Here is a 24,545-nt window from a genome sequence, read left to right as displayed (position 1 = left end):
TTCCCTCTACTTGACATAGTCTGTGCCCCTTTGGTGGCCTCTGCAGTGGATAATAGCCACCTGCGACAGTTCCCACACTGCTTCCAGCAGTTGGAGGATTTCTTCTTTGTTTTTAATCTCTTTTCCCCGTGCTGTAAGCAGTTCTCTTTCCTTGTATATTGCTCCATGCATGTGCAAGGTGGCAAAGGCATACTTAGAATCTGTGTAGATGTTCATCTGCTTTCCCTTTGCATATCATAATGCTCGAACCAACACCCAAAGTTCAGCTCATTGTGCAGATCATCCTTGTGGTAGGGCTTCAGCCTATACGATGTTGTTAGCATCTGCCCTGGACAAAGCTGCTTCCATTTGTGAAGAGTTCAAGCTCTGGCTCCAAGAGGGGGCATTTGTTAGGTCTGGCCTGCTGGAGTACACTTTGTCCGTTACCTCTTTGCAATCATGGTCTGGGGGCCCTTCCTCTGTTGGCAGGAAGGTGGCAGGATTTAAAGTTCGTACAGTTTCAAGTCTGACTCAAGGATTCTTACATAGTAGTCCTTGGTAATGGGCCATTCTGGAACTGGTGAGCCATTTCTGACCCTGCCCATTCATTAGGGCCATAATTGCATGAGGGACCTTAACATTAATGTCCTGTCCCAGGGTGAGCTTGTCGGTCACCCTGATTAGGGTTACCGTGGCAGCCAAGGCTCAAAGACATGGAGGCCACTCTGAGGCCACTGGGTCCAAGTGCTTCAACAGGTAAGCCACTGGCTGCTGCCATGGACCTACTGTTTGGGTGAGGACCCCCAAGAGCTGTGTGATTTTTCTCACAGACAAAGAGATTGAAATCCAGCAGTCCTAGCATAGGGGCACTGATTAACAGTCTCTTTATCTCCTGGAAGGCCTTTTCTTGGTCTGCTCCCCAGTTTAGTGGGTCCTTTTTGGAGCCTGCTGTGGCCTTGTAAAGTGGTTTGGCCAGACTTGAATATCCGGGTATCCAGATGCAACAGAATCCTGCCACTCCCAAGAATTCTCAGACATCCCTTTAGTCTTTGGCTGTGGGACAAAGCAGATGGCCTGTTTCCTCTCAGACCTAGGGCACATCATCCTTCTGAAATGATGAACCTGAGGTATCGGACCTCTTGCTGGCAAACTTGGGCCTTTTTCCAAGAGACTTTGTAGCCTGCCTTGGAGAGTCGGGCTAGCAATGCCTTCGTCTCCTCCAAGCATTTCTCCTGGTTGTGGCTTGCCAGGAGCAGGTCATCCACGTATTGGAGCAAAGTACAGCTTGGATTTTCTTCTGGCAAAGTCAACAAATCTGCTGCTAGGGCTTCCCTGAACAAGGTGAGGGAGTTTTTGAATCCCTGAGGCAGTCTGGTCCAGGCCATTTGTGTTTTTCTTTCAGTATGGGGGTCTTCCCATTCAAAGGCAAACAGAGGCTGGCTAACTGGGGCCCAGCAGAAGCAGAAGAAAGCACCCTTTGGGTCTAGGCAGGTGAACCAGCTTGCTTGCAGTGATAGAAGGCTTAGGAGAGTGTAGTGGTTAGGAACTACTGGGTGCAACAGGATAACAGTGTTGTTGACTGCCCATAGGTCCTGGACAGGTTGGTAGTCATTTCCTCCTGCCTTCTTGACAGGTAACAGTGGGGTGTTCCATGGTGACTGGCATTCGATCAATATTCCTGTGTCCTTCAGCTGCTGTAGGTGGGCCTGAATTCCCAGGTGTGCTTTCCGTGGCACTGCATATTGGCTTTATCTAATAAGGAGAGCCCCAGGTTTGAGATCTACCATTATGGGTGCATGGTTGCGAGCCAGGCCAGGAGGCCCTTTTTCAGCCCAGACATCAGGAAACTCCTCCAGCAGGCAGATAGGCTTCGTCAGATCCCCTTTTTCCTGGTGGTAGAGCTACCATTTATCTTCTATAGGCATAGTCACTGCCATGATGAGGGCATTTGGTCCTCTCACTGTAAGGCTTATAGCTCTCCTCCGGTGAAGGTGATTTGGGCTCCAAGCTTTGTTAGTATGTTCCTTCCCAGCAGAGGAATTGGGTATTCTGGTAGGCACAGGAATTCGTGAGTCACCATGTGCCCTCCTAGTTGGCATGTCTGGGGTCGGCAGAACTACTGGGCAGTTTGGGTGCCAGTGATTCTGACTATTGTGGCCCTGCGCTCGGTGAGTGGGGCCACAGATTTAGTGACCACAGAATGCTCAGTGCCTGAGTCCACCATGAAAATCATTGGTTAGCCCCCCACTTTCATTTTGACTGGGCTCTTGGGAGCCTAGTAGTAAGGAGCCTGATCTTCCCTATCTCAGTTCCTTCCTCAGTTCCTGCTAAGTCAATGAGGTCCTGGGCCTGTGGTTCAGGTTGCCATCCTGTCCTCTTTCCTGGAGTAATCTTGTTAGGCTCCGATGCTGGTCCCTTGTGGCGGGGGCATTCTTTCTTCCTGTGGCCAATCTCCTTGCAATAGGCACATTGGTCTCATTGGAGTGGGGTTCTTCCATTGGGTCTCCCCTTCCACAGCAGAGCTGACTGCATGGTCAGGTCTGGCTTCCCCAGTGCTGCAGCCAACAAGAACACCTTGGCTTTCATTCTTTTATCAGCCTCTTGTTTTTTCTCATGGTCCCAGTTCACAAAGACTTTATTTGCTAGTTCTAATAGCTGGGTAACATTCATTCCACTGAAGCCTTCAAGTTTCTGAAGTTTCTGGCAAATGTCAGCGTATGACTGGGCCACAAATGCTGTATTGACCATCTGCTTGTTTTCTGGTGCTTCTAAATCGAAGGGAGTATACACCCAGAAGGCCTCACAGAGTCTCTTAAAAATCAGTTGGTGATTCCTCTGACTTCTGGATAACTGCCACAGTTTTGGACATGTTGGTAGGTCTCTTAGCTCCAGCCCTGAGCCTGTGTAGGAGGGCAGTGCGATATTGAGTGAGGACTCCTCGTCCTTCTGCTGTACTGAAGTCCCAGGTAGGCCTAGCATCAGGGGCTGCCTCTGTTGCCCAAGCTTCTGCATCTAGGGTTCCTGCTGGGGCCTGCGCTTGGAGCCAGTGACGAGCCTCATTCAGGATTTGCCATCTTTCTTCTGTGTTGAAAAATGTCGGAGGATCTGTGGGCAGTCATCCCAAGTAGGTTGATGGGTCTGAAATAGGATTCTAGGAGGTCGATCATGGCCTGGGGCTTTTCTGAGTAAGGTGGTGGGTGGTTCCTTCAATTTAAGAGGTCAGTTGTACTGATAATAGAGGATAGAGTGTCTGGGCTGGGCTGTGCCATCAGCACCAATCAGCTGGGGCCCTTGCATCTCACAGAGCAGCATTTACAGGGCCCTGGCCTGAGGGAGCAGCACCTGGGATGAGTGAAGGCGGAGACTCAGGGGCTGTAGACTCAGACTCCAAGCCAGGAATGGGTGTGGGACATTGCTGGGGCTGGGAGGCTGCTGATGAGGCTGAAGGGGACTCACTGAAGATGGAAGACTGTCTGGGAGAGGTGGCTGGCTGCTCTGATGGTAGTGGCATGCTGGGAATGTATGGCGGGGGCACAGGTGGTTCATCGTCTGGGTCCCCTTGCAGAATAGGCTTGGTCAGCTTCTGGTCTTTAGGCTTCATTTCCTGGGCCATGAAAACTCTGTTCTGTCCCTTTTTGTTGGTGCAGAATTTGACCCAAGGGGCATGGTCTGAGGCACCTGAAGCCAGGAGTCAATATAGGGGAACTGTTCTGGGAGTCCAGGGGTTCCTATTACAACCTGAGAAAAGGCCCTGACAGTGGGCAAATCAGGGTACCTTCAGGGGGCCAGTTGACCCCAAAAGTGGGCCACTCCAACTCACACACAGTACGCAGCCTTCCAGGAGACATTTTGATCCCATAATCTACTGAGAATCCCTTCTTAAAATGTTTGAGCATAGACTCTAGGACTGTGAGTACCCTATGTATTTCCCCTGTGTCGGTGGCGCAAAACCAAACAAGGGCAGGTGCCCCTTCAAGAGAAGAGACCAATCAGATGTCTGCCAGCCATGTCCCGAAGGAGCTTAGGGGCCTTTTAGTATCAATGGCAGGGACAGCCTCCTGACTCTAGATCGGATTGCCCTGATGCTGCACTAAGCCATATGAGGATTACCATGGAACCACAGGAACCGCAGGACAGACCCACTCAGACTCACACCAGAAGTCATTACAGTTTCCTTCCCCCCTTTTGGGGAAGTCCCTGAATTCCTCTCATAGATTCCCAGGAGTTGATCAGACTCCCCTTCTGCACGCAGTGGAATGGGACCTGACTGAGGGCTGACTTTCTCCAGGGGCTTACCGAGTTCGAACAAAATTGCCAGGCAAGTTGCTTCACTTCTCTTTGGAGTCCATTCAGGACAAGACTACTCAGAGGTCTGGAACTCCAGGGCGGAGGAGAACCTGTAATACCGTCAGGTGGCCCACCACCTCATTTGGTCCCAGGTTCCTCCCTACTCAAGGGACCAGAATGATTGTTATCTCACTGGGGCCTCCAGAAATGTTGTGGATATATTGTCAGATAAGAAACCAAGTGACACTCAGAGAAGTAGGAGAACTCAGATTTTTATTTTTATTTTATTTTACACTGGCGGTCCCAGATGAACTCGTACTCTTTTTTGGGCCCCCAGTAGTGAAACCACAGGATTCTTAAAGGGCTGTGCAGGGGATCAGGTTCCAGGGAATGTGCTGGTTGCTAATAGGTGGGTTGCTAATTGGTTAGGGACCCAGGGTTGTTTAGGTAGAAGCAGCAGGGGGCCCTGTTTTGGAAAGTCTACTTACAGAGGAAGACAAAGAAAGGTGGGAATGGGCAGTAGGAGATCTATAGCAGGAAGTCTGTTTGCAGAAGAAGACAAAGAAAAGGCGGGAATGGGTGGTTATCTCCATATGGGGCCTTTTATCTTGGCCTTGGACTCATTTTATGGCTTAACTGGCAATTTCTCATGTCTCATAACCTGCTTTGAGGCAATTTCCTGTTCAAATATACTATACAGAAATATGGGGAAGGTGTTGGTTGGTTGGTTGATACTAGGGTTTGAACTCAGGGCCTTGTGTTTGATAGGCAAGTACTCTACCACTTGAGCCCTGCTTCCAGCCCTATATAGAAATATGTGCATGAACAATGACTGGAAAGAATGAAATTAAAATGGTTCTGGTAAAATAGGGGGATGTGGAATATTTTTTCTCTTGGAGTCTGCCTTCCAAACCTTAGAAATTGCATTGTGAGTAATTGCTCAAAAACAGCTTTAAGTTCTTAAGGAGCTGTTTTTATTTTAGCAGGCTATAAAAATACTGTCTGGCATTATCTGTTGACACAGTTCTGTTAACTTTTGACTTTGTGTTTCAGTCAACAAGCAGATAAATGATAAAGAGCGAGTGGCAGCTGCGATGGAGAACCCCAACTTACGGGAAATTGTGGAACAGTGTGTCCTTGAACCTGACTGAGAGTTGCTTTAAGAGCCACTGAACTGTAATTGTTTGATATTTTTGTTTAAACTCTTTGTAAAATGTAAAAACTCATGTTTAATATATAGGTGATTTGTACCTCAAAACATTTTTAAGGAATTATTTCTAAGCAAGTTTTCATTACAAGGTAGGACCTAATTTGTTCAGTACATAACATTCTCAGGATTTGTAACACTGAAATGATCAGACAGAAAAATATTTTCTATTTACTATAATGTGTTACTATTTTTCTGATGTCCATTCTGATATAGCTACTTTTCATGTCAAATATCTACCATGCCCAAATGTATTCAATTTAAATCATTAGTCTAAAATAAATAAAACAAGTGATTCTTATAATGACTCTCCTTAGAATGTTTGTTGTTGTTGTTGTTTTTGGCATCCCCGCTTTTGGGAAGGGTTTTTTCGATATAGGGTATCCTGAATTATTTGCCCAGACTGGCTTTGAACTGTGATCCTCATGAGTGGCTAGGATTACAGGGGTGAGCCCCTGATGCCTTGCTATAATGTTTTTATTGAATTGTAAATTCTAGTGTAAATTGAAGGTATTTCCAAACTAAAAGATAGTTCCAAACCTTTATTTTTACTGATTATTATATAAAATCAGATCTGAAAACCAAAAGAAGCCCTAAAGATCAGACCCTGGCTTCCTTCAAGGAGAATTCTGTACACATTTATAGATGATGAACAGTATGTGGAGAGCATCAAATGACTTACTAAATTTTGAAGAACAAAAAATCCCCCAAAGACGAGCTGGGGTATAGCACAGTAGTAAAATGTGAGGCCTTGGGTTTGATCCCTAACACCACTAAAAAAAATAAAATATAATAAAGAAGTCTCCCTAGCTGGGTGTGGTGACTCAAGCCTGTAATCCTAGCTACTTGTGTGGTAGAGATGGGGAGGATCACAGTTCTAGGCCAGCCCAGATGAAAAGTTCACAAGATCCTGTCTCAACCAATGGCTGGGCGTGGTGGTACACACCTGTCATCCCAGCTACACAGGGATGGAGGGTCATCTGCCAGGTTCAAGGGGCTCAGCCAGCTCTAATCTCCAGGCAGGTCCAGGGAGCACAAAGCCAACCAGCAAGTAAGAATTGTCCTGTTTCTTCAGTGCTCCGCCCTCCCAACTCCCAAGGCAGAGGGAAAATAGCTAGCAAGTGGGGGAGTTAAGAGAAGGAAAGAGAACAAAGAGCCATCCATTCCTCACTCAGGTTTAAGCATGAAGCAAGCTCAAATTCACAAAAGATTTAATGCCAGGGGCCAGGCATTGTGATTCATGCCTGTAATTCAAAGATGGGGATGGAGTCCAGCTTGGGCAAAATTAGTGCAAGACTTTATCTGAAAAACAAACTAAGGCTGAGGCATAGCTCATGTGGTAGGGTGCTTGCCTAGCAAGCTCAAGTCCCTGAGTTCAAGCCCCTGTACTATCCCCCCGCCCCAAAGAACAAAGGAAGAAAGTTCTTAATTTTATTTTTTTGCAGTGGTGGGGCTTGAACTCAGGGCCTACATCTTGAATAACTCTGTCAGCCCTTTTTTGTGATAGGTTTCTTTAAGACAGGGTCTCACAAACTTTTGTCCAGGCTGGCTTTGAAAAGCAATCCTCCTGCCTCCTGCCTCCTGAGTAACTAGGATTATACCAGTGCCTGGTAAAAGTTTGTAATTTTGACTAATAGATATGACCAGATACTTTAATGAAATTAGATTGTATGATTAAAAAGTGACAGCAAGGGGTATGTAACTCAGTGGTACAGCATATGCTTATGATGTGCAAGGCCCTGGGTTTGATCCCTAGCACTACACACACACACACACACACACACACACACACACACACACACACACACACACAAAGTGACAGGAAGATTATCTGATAGAAATCATGTCTTTTCAAATCTTCACCATGAGCAGAGGAAGAGCATGCCTTCTCAAAGTTTCAAAGGATAGTGGGAGCAAAAATACAACTAATGGTACAACATACTAGGTATAGAAGTTCTATTAAAAATCATCATGGCCAGGCCCAGTGTGGTGTTTCACACCTGTAATCCCAGTACTCAGGAGGCTGAGGCAGGAGGATCATGAGTTTGAGACCAACGTGGGCTACGTCCTGGCTTCCACTTTGGCTTAGTGATGGGAATGTCTCAGCACATTTTACCCTGAATTTTCCCTTTCTGTTGAGATCATTAAAACACTAGCTTTGGATTTTTTGTTTTTAAAAAAATATTCCTAATCTTTATTAATATATGGCTTTTATTTTTTTTTGTCTTTGATATTTTTTCATACTGTTTTCACACATGATATAATGTACTTTAATTGTATTCACCACTCCCACCCCTATCACTCTCTTCTTTTGCTCTCCCTCCACTTGCTGCCCACCCCCCTCCCCCCAAAATAAGTCCTGCTTCTATATTCAAGTCAGTTTTTTTAGGTTTAGGTTCTGCATATAAGAGAGAACATGTGATTTTTGTCTTTCTGAATCTGGCTTATTTCATTCAACATAATGATCTCCATTTCCATCCATTTTCCTGCAGATGACATAATTTCATTCTTCTTTATGGGCAAATAATACTCCATTATATATCCATACCACATTTTCTTTACCCATTCATTAACTTCTGGACACCTAGGCTCATTCTGTTGCTTGGCTATTATGAATAGAGCTGCAATAAACATAGGTGTTCAGGTATCTCTATTGTGTGCTGACTTGCATTCCTTCAGATATCTGCTCAGAAGTGGTATAGTAACCTCCGCTGGCCTCAGACTCTTAATTATCCCCCTGTATCAGCCCCCTGAGTAGCTGGGAGTGCAGGCACATGCCACCATGACCAGCTTGTATTCCTAATTTTTAATCATCACTATAAAAACTTTTTCCAATTTACAAATCCAGGAAGAGATTCTTAGGACCAACATTAAGTTCTTCAAGTCCAAGGCCAAGACAGGAGATAGTGTGCCTGCCACGTGTCCTGTTCCATATCCTCCTACCTAATGCACACATGTGGACATCCACATGCTATTTGCTCAGCTGTCTGCTTCTAGAAGACATGACAGCCATCATCTAGAGGGCTCTGAGGCTCACAGACCGGGATTATTCGACATTTTGGGGGCTCAGAAAACAATCCCAAAATGTAGCCTTTCCATTGAGTGTCTTAAAGTAAAGGAGACTGAAGGCTTTAAAAGCAAAGTCCTCCTGTATCTAGCCCCTCTTCCTTCCCTGAAGCAGTCATAGAAACCAGAATTCCTCTTCCCAAGGTAGGCCTTAGAAACTGGAACTCCTTTCCACCAAAGCAAGCCAGAAAACCTAAAATATGATTCTAATCTTCCATGTCTTTCTGTGTAGGAGCATAAGGAAATTCTCTGACCTACCTTGTCTGATAGCAAGTTATAAGGCCATTATTTCAGAGGGGTCTTGCTCCATGCCTTGGAGAAAGAAATGCTGCCCAGCCAGGCAGAGAAGAATGTGAACAGACAGGCCTTTTGTCCAATCCATTTTTTACATGGCTGTCCAGTCTTTGCCCAACCTAAACATAAAAATAGTTTTCCCTGAGCCGGGCACTGGTGGCTCATACCTGTAAGCCTATCTACTCAGGAGACAGTGATCAGGAAGATTGAGGTTCAAAGTCAGCCCCGGGCAAATAGTTCCCAAGACCCTATCTCAAAAAAACCCATCACAAAAAATAGGACTGGTGGAGTGGCTCAAGGTATAAGTCCTGAGTTCAAACCCCAGTACCAAAAAAGAAATCATGGGTCTTCATTTCTGAAGGTTCTATGTTATGTAAAACTTTGATTAAATAAATTTGTTATACTTCTCTCTTGTTAATATAAATTTTGTTGTAGGAGTATAGCCATGACCCTTTTCTTCTCTAGAAGATTTGGGTGGAAATTCTCCTAATGCAGTAAGAGGATTTGGATAACTTAATGCCCCCTACATGAATAGTATATGAAAGTGAATTGGAACCTTTATCAATCATAACAGCATGTAAGTGAAAAATAGAAGTACATATATTCACAGATGTGTTATCTAGTGTCTCTGGCAGAGGTAGCAAAATTTTTTCAGAAGAGGACTAAATAGGAAATATTAGGGAATCTGTGAGCATAGCTTAGGGGTAGAGCACTTGCCTAGTATGTGCGAGGCCCTGAATTTGATCCCCAGCACTGAAGAAAGAAAAAGGAATTTTAGGTTTTTTGAACCATATGCTCTGTTGTAAGTGTTCAGCTCTGCCCTTGTAGTGCAGTAGCCAGGACTATGTGTAAATGAATGAAGGTGTCCTGTTCCAAAACTTTATGGACACAAATTTGATTTTCATGTTTCATGTTTATTTATTGACAAAACTGGGGTTTGAACTCAGGGCCTCACGCTTACTAGGCAGGCACTCTATCACTTGAGCCAATCCACTAGCCCCATGCGTATGTTTTTTTTCAGTCATTTAAAAATATAAAAACTGGTTGTCCATAGCATTCCTGAGGAACTGGTTCCAATTCCCAGCACCACAGTTATAAAATAAAATAAAAACCAATATTAGCTTGTGGGTTGTACAAAAATAAGAATTAGATGTGATTTGGCCTGTGAACCATTTGTGAACTCTTGATCTACGAGAATGTTAACTTTTTTGGGAGGTCTTAGGCCAATTCTTTTTTTCCTTTGGTGGGACTGGAGTTTCAACTCAAGACTTCATGTTTGCTTACAAAGCAAGGTTTCTATCACTTAATCCACATCTCCAGTCTATTTTGCTCTGGTTATTTTGGAGATGGAGTCTTGCAAACTGTTTGCCCTGGCTGGCCTCAAACTGTGATCCTACCAATCTTAGCCTCCCAAGTAGCTTGGAGTACAGGCTCCCAAATTACTAGGATTGTAGCAAGAGCCACCAGTGCCCAGCCTCAGGCCAATTTGAAAATCAGATAAAAAATAGGAAATAGAGCCTCTCTCTAGGGAAAAAGGAGCACTCATATAAAACTTTGCACCTGACTTCAGTCACTATTAAAAAGCCAGTGGGCTCCAGATTAATAGCGCCAGAATACAAAAAATAAGGGCTAAGTATTTGGGCTTCTGGTCCTTTAATAACTTTTCCACAGAGTCCGGGGGTGACAGTGTTGGTTGGGAGACACTACATTCTTAGACAAGTAATCAACAAGCTTTCTCAGCTCCACTGTGAGGCAAGTGCTTTGTTACCAAGACTGCAAATGTCTCCAGCAGGATGCAATCAAGTGCAATTAGGGGAGGACTGCTGATTAGGAAGGGAAGGATTGCTATAAAAGTCACAAGGCTTTCACAGCCCAGCTGATGTCCCTCATGTGGCAGAAATCAAGCCAGGGGACTGTAAAGATCTAAACTCATCACTACTATTAATGCTGGTGTTTTTAAAGCTGCTGATAGCTGCTAATTGTGGCTGTTCCTTAAATAGTTTTGTATATATGAAACATTTTATATATAAATATATATTTTAAAAACCTGTCGGATCTAACCTGGACTGGTGGTTGTCTGTGACTCAGGTTAGACTACCTTTAGACAGGGGTGAACTTGGTCCCTGTGTGAACTAATTTGGGACAGGTGTGCTAGGGGTGGGCATGATGCTGTGTGTGGTAGGAAGGTCTCTCCAAATGCTGTTAGGTTCATACAGAGCCCTGATCCTCACAAAATAGGTGGTCAAATCTCAGGCCCTGGTTCCAGACTGCCACCTTGTTGTAATTCTGGACTCTGACTTAGTAGCTGTGTGACCTTAGGCAAATTACCTCTCTGTATCTTCAGTGTCTCATATGGAAATGGGGATAAAATTATCTATTTCATGGGGATATTGGGGGATTAAAAGAAAGAATGCTGAGTACAATGCCTGGATCCTAGTAAATTTTTTTAAGTCAGGATCTCATTATGTAGCCCAGGCTGGTCTTAAACTCACAATCCTCCTGTCTCCACCTCCCAAGTGCTAGGAGGTGTGAACCACCATGCCTGGTTAGTAAATGCTTTATTATAGTTTGTTAGAACTAGAGGAGAGGGTCCCTTGGTGCTAAATTTCTTGTTGGAGGTGAGGGGAAAATAATCGTCCCCCTGCTGGGTGTGATTACTCGACAGAAACACTAGATGGTAGCAAAGCATGACTCAGTAACAGCATCGCCACTTTGCGCCTGCCCTGGGTGCTCCGAGGGCCTGCAGAGGGACCCTCAGGACACATTCTCTAACCTTCTAACAGCAGCATTAAACCAGGCCTCACCCCTGGACTCTGCAGCTTATCCCTTTGTTCTGACTGGGATGATTATCACTGATGATTTTTTTTAAAATGTAGAATTGCCAAAGATTATTAATAACTTTGAGGCTTAATGCATGTTGCTGAATCATCTTCTGCAGAAATTGTATCAGTTGATGCCAAGAATGTGGGGTATGTTTTCTTGCCTTGCATTAATACTGAGTATTATAAAAATCTCTATCCAAAGGATAAAAAATATCTTTTATTCATTTGCATTTCTTTGCTGAGGTTTCATTGCAACTTTAAAAAATACCTATTTATATTCTTTGCCTATTTTTCAATTAGCTTTTTAAAAAAGTCAATTATACAATATGAACATCAGCATTTTCTGTCATGTATATACACATTTATTTTCTAGTTTTTTGGCTACATAAACATGTTCAACACTATTTATTCAGTTTTTCAATGAGTAACACCATTATGAGGTTCAACAGCAAAACGCAGAGAAAAGTACACAGTGAAAAGATTTCTTCCTAAACCAGTTCTCACCCTTCTTTGATAGGCTTCTTGGTTAATAGTTTCTTATTGTTTCAGTTATTTTGTTTTGTTTTTCAGTACTAGGGGTTGAATTCAGGGCCAGCCAGCATTTTTTTTTAAATATGATTAAAGGCACTTGTATTTCCTTTTCTGTGATCTATCTATCTTTATTATCTGTCCATTTTTCTCATTATGGAGGGCATACCGCAGAAGGTCCATATGTTCCCAAAAGATGGCAATTAGCCAGGGGGAGAACTGCCCCTTCTCCTTCCCAAGAAACACCTGTTCGTGCCAGACAGCTACCTCTCCTTTCTCGAGAGACACCCATTCATGCCAAAATTTCCATCCTCTGGCAATAAAAAAGCTGTAAAACCCGATGTTCAACGTGACTTAGTGGACTACCAGCTTCTGGATCCTGCTGCATGTCCCTACATGCAGCCTTTCCTTTCTCTTCTCTACAAATAAAACTTTTCTGACCTTTGCTGCTGCAGTCCACCTTTGATTTCCATCTAAGTGCAGAACAAGGACCCTCACCACCCAAAAATTCCAGCGTAATCAATTAGTCCTGTTTTGTTTTGGTTTTTGGCAGTGCTAGGGCTTGAACACAGGGCCTCATACTTACTAAGCAGGCACTTTATTGGTCAAGCCACAGTACCAGTCCAGCGTTGGTCTTTTCTTAATGATTTGTAGAAGGTGTTTGGCTGTACTGGGGCTTAAATACAGGGCCTCACACTTGATATGCGGGCTCTCTACCACTTGAGCCACTCTGTTAGTTCTTTTTGGTGGTGTGTATTTTCAAAATTGGATGTCACTAACTATTTGCCCAGATTCGCTCTGAACCTCGATCCTCTTGATCTCTGCCTCCTGAGTAGCTAGGATTATAGGCACCAACCACCAGCACCCTGCTGTAGGAGGTCTTCTTATATTAGAAATATATGTTGTAAGGTGTTTTTTTTCTTCTATTTTTTTTCTTTTCAAGCCAATGAATATTTTTATTAACATGTGAGATTTTTTTTCAAACATGGTAGAATTTTGACCTCAAACACTGACCAGGTCTGCTACTCAAGTAAGCTTGTAGCTGGATGACATAAGACCCTTGAAGAGGCTCCTTTGCTGGCCCACTTTAATGTCCATTGCTGACAGTTCCATGCTTTCCTCCCCAGCCTATCAAGGGCCTTTGCAAATGTCTTTCATTTTATCCTAAAATGTGTAAGAGTATTGCATCAACTTGTACAGAGTACTATGATCTCATTTCTTATTTTAGGTCCCATCTCAAATAGAGCTGAGTTAGGTTGTCATTTGTTCTTGATCTTTCTGTTTTTATTGCCATGAAGACTTTAAAATTTTATGTGTTCTGGATTTTTTTGTTGCACTTAGGAACATCTTCCCTCTCCAAGAGGAATACTTTTTCTAACTCCTTAATGCTTTTATAATTTATTTTGACCTTTTTCTCCTTGAGTCTTTTTTTTTTTTTTTGGTGGTACTGGGGGTTGAACTTAGTAGGGCCTTGCTCTTTGAATTTATGCACTGAGGAATGGAGTCCATTTTTATCCAGACTGCTAGTGATTGTTTTACCATTACTTATTGAGTAGTTCATCTTATCATAACAATTATTTCAAATTCTACTTTATAAATCACAGCATTATTTTTATAATGACAAATGTACAACTTAAAGTTCAAAAATAGGCAAAATGTTAAATAATTTATACTATGTTCATTGTTTTGACCCATGATCTTGCATATGCTAGGCAAGCGCCTTACCACTGAGCTACCCTCCCAACCCATGAAATCTCAGTGTTCTCAAACTCTTTAATTACATGGGAGAGTTCTCAGGATAAAATTAAGAGAGGAGGGCTGGGGATGTGCTCTGTGGTAGAGTGCTTGCCTAGCACGCACTTGGGTTTTATCCTCAGCACCACAAAAATAAAATAATAAAATAAAATGCCAAAAAGTCTTATGGTATATGTGTTCTTTGTAAAATCATTTTAAATATATATGTACATATTTGCACATGCACACACATATGTGTGTGTGCATTGCTGGGGATTAAACCCTGGACTTTTCTCATGCTAGGCAAGCAGTCTACTGCACCCCCAGCCCCTTAAATATATCTTAAGGTGAGAGATAAATAAAATAAAATGTATTTTTCCTCTTGATAAGTTTCCTTTGATTTTTATTGCAACTCCTGGGGCCTAGTACTGTAGCCCACTGCTCACATTCTTCATTATTTTGAATGCATTTTCTATTTCCTGTCTCAGATTCCTCCTGTATCTCCACAGTATGGTCTTTGAATATAGTAACTGTTCCAAAATTTTTTGTTGAATTTTTTTCAGGCTCATCTTGGTCATAATGAGTGGATTTGGCTTTGCCCAGGACTTCAGACTTTGGTATTTTATACAAATAATGTTCACTGAGGTCAATAGGCCTGAACTTTAATTCTGGTTCTGCCCCAGAAGAGTATGAATTTGGGTTTGTCACTTCCTTGCTTTTGTCCTACTCCCTTCTATAAAATGAGGGGTTTAGATGATTTCTTAGATTATCACTATCTCTAAGTTTCCTTTGGGTTTTAAATTTCTTCCAATTAGAAGCCACAGCAATTTTTTTTTAGTACAGGGTTTGAAATCAGGGCCTCATACTTACTAGGCAGGCACTCTACCACTTGAGCCACTCCACCAGCCTTATTTTGTGTTGAATTTTCTTTTTTTAGATAGGATCTTGCTTTTGTTGCCTCAGCAGGTCTCGAGCCAAGATCCTTCTGATATGGCTTCTGAGTAGTCAGGATTATAGGCATGAGCCACCAATGCCTGGTGCCACAGTGAACTTTGGCTTTGGGATGGGGGGGAGGTTCCAAGGATGCATTAACATCAATATAACCACAGGAGGTATTAATATGGAACTTGATCTACAGTTGCTAATATGTCAATGCAGGAAGAATTAAAAATGAATGTGAGGGGAGAAATCAAGATGGAGGATAGCTGATAGACCCTGAGACCTTGACCTGCATGATTTCAAACAATTACTCCAGATTTTCATGGCAGCAAGGATTGGGTAATACTGCTTTTTCTGTCAACTGAGATAGCACCATCACAGAGGGGGCACATAATATTCATTGATCAACCATTAATCTAACTTTTTTGTTTTCATACTGGGGCTTGAACTCAGGGCCTTCACCTTGAGGCACTCCAACAGTCCTATTTTTGTGAAGGGTTTTTCGAGATAGGGTCTTGCGGAACTCTTTGCCTGGGCTGGCTTTGAAGCAAGGTCCTCCTGATCTCTGCCTCCTGAGCAGCTAGGATTACAGGTGTGAGCACTGGTGCCCAGCTAAACTAACTTTTTAAAGTGCTTAACAGACTGGTACAGGGTCAGGCAGCTGCTGCTGACCCATCTCTGTCTGTTCCACGGCTGGGAACAGCTGGAAGCAGGGTCAGATAGCCCTGGCTGATCCACCACTTTTTTCCTTTTAATTTTCTTTCTCTCTTAATTCCCTCTTGCCTGGGTTGGTAAAGCTAAAACACAACAGAGAGAACAGTAGAGACCTGCAATCATCTGGGAATAATACCTGCACCCGCCATAATATTCACGGACACAGAACCTCTGACTGCCATCCACCTGCACACATCTTTCTCTGCTATAATATGTCTGCAACCTCACAAACAATAATGCAACACAGAGAACCACAGAAAGAGAACTGCTACAAGTATCTGAGAAGACCGGGACTGCCAAACACAAGCAGACACAAACTCTCTGTCTGCCACCTGCCTGTGCTGCCCTGTAGCTGATCCATCTTCAACTAAGCGCATTTGCTAACCTGTCACATTGTTTGGGAGCGATCCATATATCCTAGCACAGCTAGGGAGCTGATTTCTCCCTCTGTGGACAAAACTGGTGGCCAAATACGTGGAGAGAATGTTTCCCCTCCGCCTGGGGAGGGGCCGAACATGGAGCTGAAAAAGCCCATGTGGGAGTGAGGCAACTCAGCAGTTGCTGTGGGAAAAGCCAGGCACTGCACTGCCTTGGAGAAACCAGGAGCAAGCTGAAACTGAGTCTCACCAAGAGAAAAGCTCATTTCTAACTCAGGCTTGTCCCTGAGTGGAAGAGGCTGGTGACTGCTCATTTACAAACCCTCAGGGGATCACTTCTGAGAACCTGCCTGCTCCAGAGGCCCCACTCCATTCAGGAACCCCAGACTCAAACACCCAGAGCTGAGCCCCCCAAAACCTGTCCAATAGGGAAGAGCTAAACTCATTGCCACACAACCCAACATACCAACCTTAACAAGGGACAGACTTGGCCAAAGCCTCTATAAGAAATAAAAGCATCATCACCTCAACCTGAAATTAGAGGAAAGAGTCCAGAATATTGATTGAACTGATTATATATGTATATACACACACATATATATACATATCTTTCTTATTTTTATATTACTTTACTTTTTATTTCATTTTCTTTTTTTTTGGTAAATTTTTAAACTTTTATTTTCTCATTTTTTTCTTCCATCTTACTGTTACCTAATTCCCTTCTTCATTCTGTCCTAACACTAACTTGCTCAGCCCTCTATTGCCCCACTTTCCTTTCTCTACCCCAGTTTTTTTCCTTCTCATCTCTTCTCATCTTCTCCCCCTTCCTTTCCCTCCTCCTTACCTTCTTCTCCTCCCCTCCCTCCCCATTACCTTGACCTCCTCAAAATGCACCACCCACTGAATAGTCTATTATACCAACTTTAACATGTTACTCCCATCCTTCCTGTCCCTTGGCAACCCTGACAATAGCAGGAAAAAGTTCCACAATGACTGAACTACACCTCAACACACATGAGAGACTTAGTATCCTAGAACCTCCACACCTCACACCCCTCCCCTCCTTACCCCATTCCCACTTCCTCCAGTTTCAGCTCTTTCAATACATAAGTATCCACCTCCACCCAAACAACTGTTTATCCCCCCCATCTCCACAGCCTCTAGATACTATCACCAAGGGGATAACTGGCCTGCATTAAATTAGTGAATTTGTTATTGCTAATTTACACACCTAATCAGGGAACAGAAATAGCACATCAACCTAGCTAATGACTAAGCCAGACACAGTAATTGACACAAGGGGAAGATAACAGGTGATTAAAATCCCTAATTAGTCACTCAGGAACATAGGAGCACAGCCCATCATAGAACCATGGGGAAAAGAAGGAGGCCAGGAAATCCTTACTCCCCAAAAGACCAACAATTCAATAGAGGATTTAGTGGGAAATGAAAATGAATACCCAGTTCCTGACCCTGACAGAACAATGATAAATATCACCAATGATCTTAGTGATGCCCACAAAAAAATCTCTCAAAGAGGAAATTATAGATGAGATCACTGAGAAACTCATGGAGAAGCTATAAGACAAGGTTATCCAGGAACTAAAAGATGCACTCAAGAAATATCAAGACACCACAAATAAAAAACTCGAGAAGACACAGAAACAACTAAGCGAACTCAGAGAGGACTTCAACAAACTCCAAAGTGAAACAAAGGAGATTATAAAAAAAAAGATATATGAAATAGGGACAACACAAGATATGAAAGAGGAATTTAGCAAAGATATGGAAAACCTCAGAAAAAAGAATCAAACAGAAACCCTGGAAATAAAAGTTCCTTAAATCAAGTAAAAAATACAGGGGAAAGCCACTCCGGCAGACTAGAAGAAGTGGAAGACAGAATCTCAGGACTTGAAGACAAAATAGATATTAAAGAAAAAACAGAATAACTCTTAGACAAAAGACTAAAAAGCTGCGAAAGGAATATGCAAGAACTCAGCCACTCCATCAAAAGACCAAACTTGAGAATCATGCTTAGAAGAAGGAGAAGATGTGCAAGCCAAAGGGATACATAATATATTCAACAAAATAATAGCAGAAAAATTCCAAATCCTGAGAAAGAGTTGTCCATTCAGGAAGCCCCCAGGACACCAAACAGACTTGACCAAAATAGAACCTCTCCAAGGCATATTATCATTAAAACAACTAGCACAGAGAACAGAGAAAGAATATTGAAGGCTATAAGACAGAGAAACAAATAACATATAAAGGTAAATCCATCAATATAACAGCAGACTTCTCAAGTGAAACCTTAAAAGCAAGATGGGCATGGAGTGAAGTATTTTGAGCACTGAAAGAAAATAATTTCAGTCCTAGGATACTCTACCCAGCAAAACTATCATTCAAAATTGAAGGAGGAATAAAAGTCTTCCACGATAAACAGAAACTAAAACAATACATGAACACTAGCTACCACTACAGAAGATTCTGAAAGGAATCATACACACAGAAGACAAAAACAAACATAACCATGAAAAGATGGGACGTATTAAACCTCATGAGAAGAACAGACAAGCAGTCAGAGAGTAGCACTGAATTGGCTGCACACAAATCCTTAAACAACTAAATGGCAGGAATTACCACATACCTGTCAATACTAACACTGAATGTTAATGGACTTAACTCCCACATCAAAAGACACTGTTTGGCAAACTGGATTAAAAAGGAAGACCCGACAATCTGTTATTTACAAGAGACCCACCTTATTGACAGAAACAAACACTGGTTTAGCATGAAAGGCTAGAAGATGATTTACCAAGCTAATGGCCCCCCAAAACAGGCAGGATAGCAATACTTAGATAAAGTGGACTTCAAACTTAAATTACTCAAAAGAGACAAAGAAGGTCACTTCACACTAATAAAAGGAGCAATACATCAAAAGGAAATAACAATTATCAGCTTATATGCACCAATGTCAGTGTATCCAACTTCATTAAACATACACTAAAGAACTTAAAACCACAAATAGACTCCAACACAGTGGTAGTGGAAGACTTAATACCCCTTTATAAACAATAGCTAGGTCATCCAGACAAAAAATCAACAAAGAAATCCTAGAACTAAATGATACCATAGATATAATGGAACTGGCAGATGTCTACAGAGTATTCCATCTTGCAACAGCACAATATACATTCTTCCCTGCAGCCAATGGAAATTTCTCCAAAATAGATCATATCTTGGGACATAAAGCAAGTCTCAACAAGTATAAGAAAATTGAAATAATCCCCTGCGTACTCTGTGATCACAGTGCAATAAAACTAGAACTCAACAACAAAAGCAGCAACAGAAAAATACTTGAACAATTGGAGGCTGAATAACACATTGCTCAACTATTAGTGGGTCATAGAAGAAATAAGGAAGGAAATTAAAAAGTTCCTGGAATTTAATGAAAATACAACCTATCAGAACCTATGAGATACAGCAAAGGCAGTCCTAAGAGGAAAGTTTATAGCCACAAATGCATATATTAAAAACACAGAAAAATCTCAAATAAACAACATAATGCTATATCTCAAACTCCTAGAAAAACAAGAACAAGCTAAACCCAAAACAAGTAGAAGGAGAGAAATAAAAATAAGGGCTAATATCAATGAAATAGAGACCAAAAAACCATACTAAGAAACAATGATACCCAAAGGAATGCAACACAGGTTACTCCAGAGGCACCTGCACACCCTTGTTTATTGCAGTGCTATTCACAATAGCCAAGTTATGGAAACAACCAAGATGTCCCACTACTGATGAATGGATCAAGAAAATGTGGTACTTGTACACAATGGAATTTTACTCAGCTATGAAGAAGAATGAAATCTTATCATTTGCAGATAAATGTATGGAACTGGAGAACATCATTCTGAGTGAGGTTAGCCAGGCTCAGAAGACCAAAAATCATATGTTCTCCCTCACATGCAGACTTTAGATCTAGGGCAAATGCAGCAATGTGGTTGGACTTGGATCACATGACAAAGGGAGAGCACATATGGGAGATATAGGAATAGGTAGAAAACCCAAAACATGAAAGCGTTTGATGTCCCCACTCCAGAGGAACTAATACAGAAACCTTAAAGCGACAGAGGTTAACATGAGAAGGGGATCAGGAACCAGTGTAAAGATGTTAGAGATGAATCAACATGGGTTGTAACACATGTGTACATGAAAGCAATGCTAGGAATCTTTCTGTACAGCTATCCTTAACTCAACTAGCAAAAATGCTTTGTCTTCCTTATTATGCTTATGTCTTTTCTTCAACAAAATTAGAGTTAAGGGCAGAACAGGTTCTGCCTGGAAGTGAGGGGGAGAGGGTGGGGGAGGGGACAGGAGGTAAAATGACCCAAACAATGCATCCACATGTGAATAAATGAATAATAATAATAATAATAAAGAATGAAACAAAAAGCTGGCTCTTTGAAAAAAAAAATAAACAAGATTGACAAACTCCTGGCAAATCTGACTAAAATGAGGAGGGAAAAGTCCCAAATTAATAAAATCAGAAATGAAAAAGGGGGAAAAAAAGAAATGAAAAAGGGGAGATAATAACAAACACCAAGGAAATCCAGGGAATCATCAGGGATTACTTTGAGAACCTATATTCAAATAAACTGGAAAATCTAGAAGAAATGGGCAAATTTCTAGATACATACAACCATCCAAAACTGAATCAAGATCAGCTAAACAGATCCATAACATGCAATGAAATTGAAGCAGCAATAAAGAGTCTTCCCAAAATGAAAAGTCCAGGACCTGATGGTTTCTCCACTGAATTCTACCAGACCTTTAAAGACTAATATCAACACTCCTTAAACTATTCCACAAAATAGAAAGGGATGGAACTTTGCCTAACTCATTCTATGAAGCCAGCATTACACTCATCCCAAAACTGGACAAGGACAAATCCAAAAAAGAGAACTACAAGCCAATCTCCTTAATGAATATTGATGCAAAAATCTTCAATAAAATAATGACAAATGGAATCCAACAACATATCAGAAAGATCATTCACCATGACCTAATCAGCTTCATGCCAGGGATGCAGGGATGGTTCAATGTACACAAATCACTAAATGTAATACAGCATATTAATGGAAGCAAAAACAAAAACCACCTGATCATCTCAATAGATGCAGAAAAAGCCTTTGGTAAAATTCAACACCATTTCATGATGAAAAGCTCTGATGAAACTAGGAATAGAAGAAATATACCTCAATATAATAAAGGCTATATAAGACAAACCTGTAGCCAACATCATACTTAACGTGGAAAAACTGAAACCATTTCCCCTGAAGTCAGGAATGAGACAAGGGTGCCCACTCTCTCCACTCCTATTCAACATAGTCTTGGAATTCCTAGCCAGAGCAATAAGGCAGGAAGATGAAATAAAAGGAATATAAATAGTTAAGGAAGAAGTAAAACTATCCCTATTCACAGATGATGTGATCTTATACCTGAAGAATCTGAAAAATGCCACCCAAACTCCTAGGCACCATAAACAGCTTCAGCAAAGTAGCAGGATACAAAAATCAACTTACAAAAATCAGTAGCCTTTCTATACACCAACAATGAACAGATTGAGAAAGAATATAGGAAAACAGTTCTCAAAAAAAAAAAAAATCAAATACCTAGAAATAACCTTAACAAAGGATGTAAATGACCTCTACAAGGAGAACTACAAACCATTGAAGAAAGAAATTAAAGACGATTACAGAAAATGGAAAGATCTCCTATGCTCATGGATTGGCAGAATCAACATAGTAAAAATGCTATAATACCAAAAGCAATCTACATGTTCAATGCAATTCCCATCAGAATCCCAGTGACATTCATCACAGAGATTGAATAATCAACCCTAAAGTTATTTGGAAACACAAAAGACCACGAATAGTCAAGGCAATACTGAGCAAAAAGAGCAATGCTGGAGGTATTACAATACCTGACTTCAAACTATACTACAAAGCTATAGCAATAAAAACAGCATGGTACTGGCACAAAAACATATATGAAGACTGGTAGAACAGAATACAGGACCCTGATATGAATCCATGCAGCTATGCCCACCTAATTTTTGACAAAGATGCCAAAAAACATACGATGGAGAAAAGACAGCCTCTTCAACAAATGTTGCTGGCAAAACTGGATATCTGTTTGCAGAAAACTGAAACTAGATCCATGTTTGTCACCCTGTACAAGTATCAACTCAAAGTGGATTAAGGACCTTACTGTTAGACCTGAAACCTTGAAGCTAGTACAGGAAAAAGCAGGGAATACACTGGAAGCAACAGGCATAAGCAAGGACTTCCACAGTAGAACATAAGCGGCTCAGCAACTGAGAGAAAGGATCAACAAATGGGACTACATGAAATTAAATAGTTTCTGCACAGGAAAAGAAATGGTCTCTAAATTGAAGAGGCCACCCACAGAATGAGAGAAAATCTTTGCTAGATATACATCAGACAGGGGACTGATAACCAGAATATACAGGAAGCTCAAATACTAAACTCCCCCCCAAATCTATGATCCAGTAAAGAAATGGGTAATTGAACTGAACAGAATTTTTTCAAAGGAAAAAATCCAAATGACTAAAACATACATGAAAAATGCTCACCATCCCTAGCCATAAAGGAAATGCAAATCAAAACCACACAAAGATTCCACCTCACTCCTGTCAGACTAGCTATCATCAAAAACACCACCAACAATGTTGGCGAGGATTCAGGGAAAAAGGAATCCTCATACACTGCTGGTGGGAATGTAAGCTAGTACAACCACTTTGGAAAACAGTATGGAAGGTCCTTAAAAAACTAGAACTAGATCTGCCATATGATCCAGCAATACCACTCCTAGGGATATACCAGAAGGAATGCGACTCAGGTTACAGCAAAGGCACCTGTACACCCAGGTTTATTGCAGTGCTATTCACAATAGCTAAGCTATGGAAACAGCTAAGATGCCCCACTACTGACAAATGGATTAAGAAAATGTGATATTTATACACAGTGGAATTTTGCTCAGTCACAAAGAAGAATGAAGTTTTGTCATTTGCAGGTTAATGGATGGAACTGGAGGACCTCATCTTAAGGGAAGTTAGCCAGGCTCAGAAGGCCAAGAGCCACATCTTCTCTCTTATATGTGGATTAAAGACCTAAAATAAATGCAGCAATGTTATGGGAAATGGGTCACACTTAGGGGAGGCTTGCAAGAGAGGGATAGAGCAAGGGAAGAAAACCAAAAACTTGAATGTGGTTGATGTGTTCACACATTATGTGTACAGGAATGAATGTAGAAATTTTAAACTGGCCAGGGCCACCAGGGGAAGCAGACTAGGGAGGAGTGAGGAGGACTGGAAGAGGTGAAGCAATGGAGCTGTAATACACATACGTGTGGGAACAACACAAGGAAACTCCCTGTGTAGCTATCTTTATCTCAAACTGGCAAAACATCATGTTTCTTGTTTTATATGTTAAGTTTTTTCTTCCACAAAATTGGAGAATAGGAGGGCTTGGGGCAGGGAGGAGGGGTGAGCAGTTGGCACTGGTGGGAGGGGCAAGGTGGTCGGGAAAGGGGTAGGAGGATGAATGTGATGCAAACAATGTATACACATGTATGTAAATGCAAAAATGATAACCTGTTGAAACTGTTTCAGGAATCAAAGAAGGGGTGATGGGGGAGAGAAGAGGGGAGGGAAATTCAGATGTGATATATTTGGTACATTGTGAGAACTTTTGTAAATGCTACAATGTACCCACACCCAGCACAACAATTAAAAAAAATGATGGGCAGGAAGGTAAAACAGGTCCTGTCTGGGAGTTGGCACTAGTGGGAGGGGAAGATATAAGGAAAGGGTGTAGGAGGGTGAAATATTATATACTTATGTATGAAAATGGAAAAATTAGACCTGTTGAAACTATTCCAGGATTGTGGGGAGGGGTTGGATAAAGGAGAATGGTGGAGAGGGTGAATTCAACTATGATATATTGTAAGATCTTTTGTAAATGTCACAATGTACCCCAGCACAACAATATAAAAAAGGGTAAACTTAAAAAAAATGAATGTTAATCTTTACCAAATTTTGTTACCTTACTACTTTTTTTTCTTTTTCTTTTTTTGCTTAATTTTTAAGGGAGGAAGGATATTTTGCTGACAGTTTCGGAGTTTCATGGCAGTGAAGGCATGGCAGAGCACGGATGTTCACATCATGGTGGCCAGGAAGCAGAGCAGAGCCTTTTTTTTTTTTAAAGATGCTATGGTTCTTAGATTTTTATTGCTATTGTTGTTCTCATTAAGCTAATTAAGCTGAATTACATCATTTCAACTGAATTTCCTTTTTTCTGGATTCCTGAGGCTGTCGTATCAGCCTCCATGACCACAATATAATTCTCCCACTGAGAAAATGTAGCACTGATACAATTATCTAATAAACCATCCATATTCAAATTTCCACATTGTTCAATAATGTCCCTTTTAAGTATTTTTTTCCAATCCAGGATTCAATCCCTCATCTCACATCACACTGTGTTGTTACATCTCTTTAGTCTCCCTGAA

At 41.6% G+C, this 24,545-nt stretch overlaps 1 protein-coding gene across 3 annotated transcripts in view; it reads left to right on the top strand.

Annotated features, from left to right (window-relative positions):
- The window catches only part of Ciao2a (cytosolic iron-sulfur assembly component 2A), a 43,899-nt gene extending 19,645 nt beyond the window's left edge, over positions 1–24,254 (top strand). For 2 of the 3 annotated variants that reach the window (XR_012445508.1, XM_020174082.2), the window contains one exon: positions 5,320–5,780. Coding sequence is in view for 2 of the 3 variants with exons in the window: in XM_020174082.2 (XP_020029671.1) it covers positions 5,320–5,417 (98 nt within the window). In the remaining variant the exon portion in view is untranslated. Of the gene's footprint in view, positions 1–5,319; positions 5,781–24,123 lie in introns of those variants that run through there. The other variant, XM_074066178.1, reaches the window with a different exon arrangement.
- The last annotated feature ends 291 nt before the right edge of the window (positions 24,255–24,545 follow it).

This window comes from Castor canadensis, chromosome 2, assembly GCF_047511655.1.
Source record: "Castor canadensis chromosome 2, mCasCan1.hap1v2, whole genome shotgun sequence".
NCBI classification, from domain to species: domain Eukaryota; kingdom Metazoa; phylum Chordata; class Mammalia; order Rodentia; family Castoridae; genus Castor; species Castor canadensis.
This window is presented reverse-complemented; position numbering and strand designations above follow the sequence as displayed.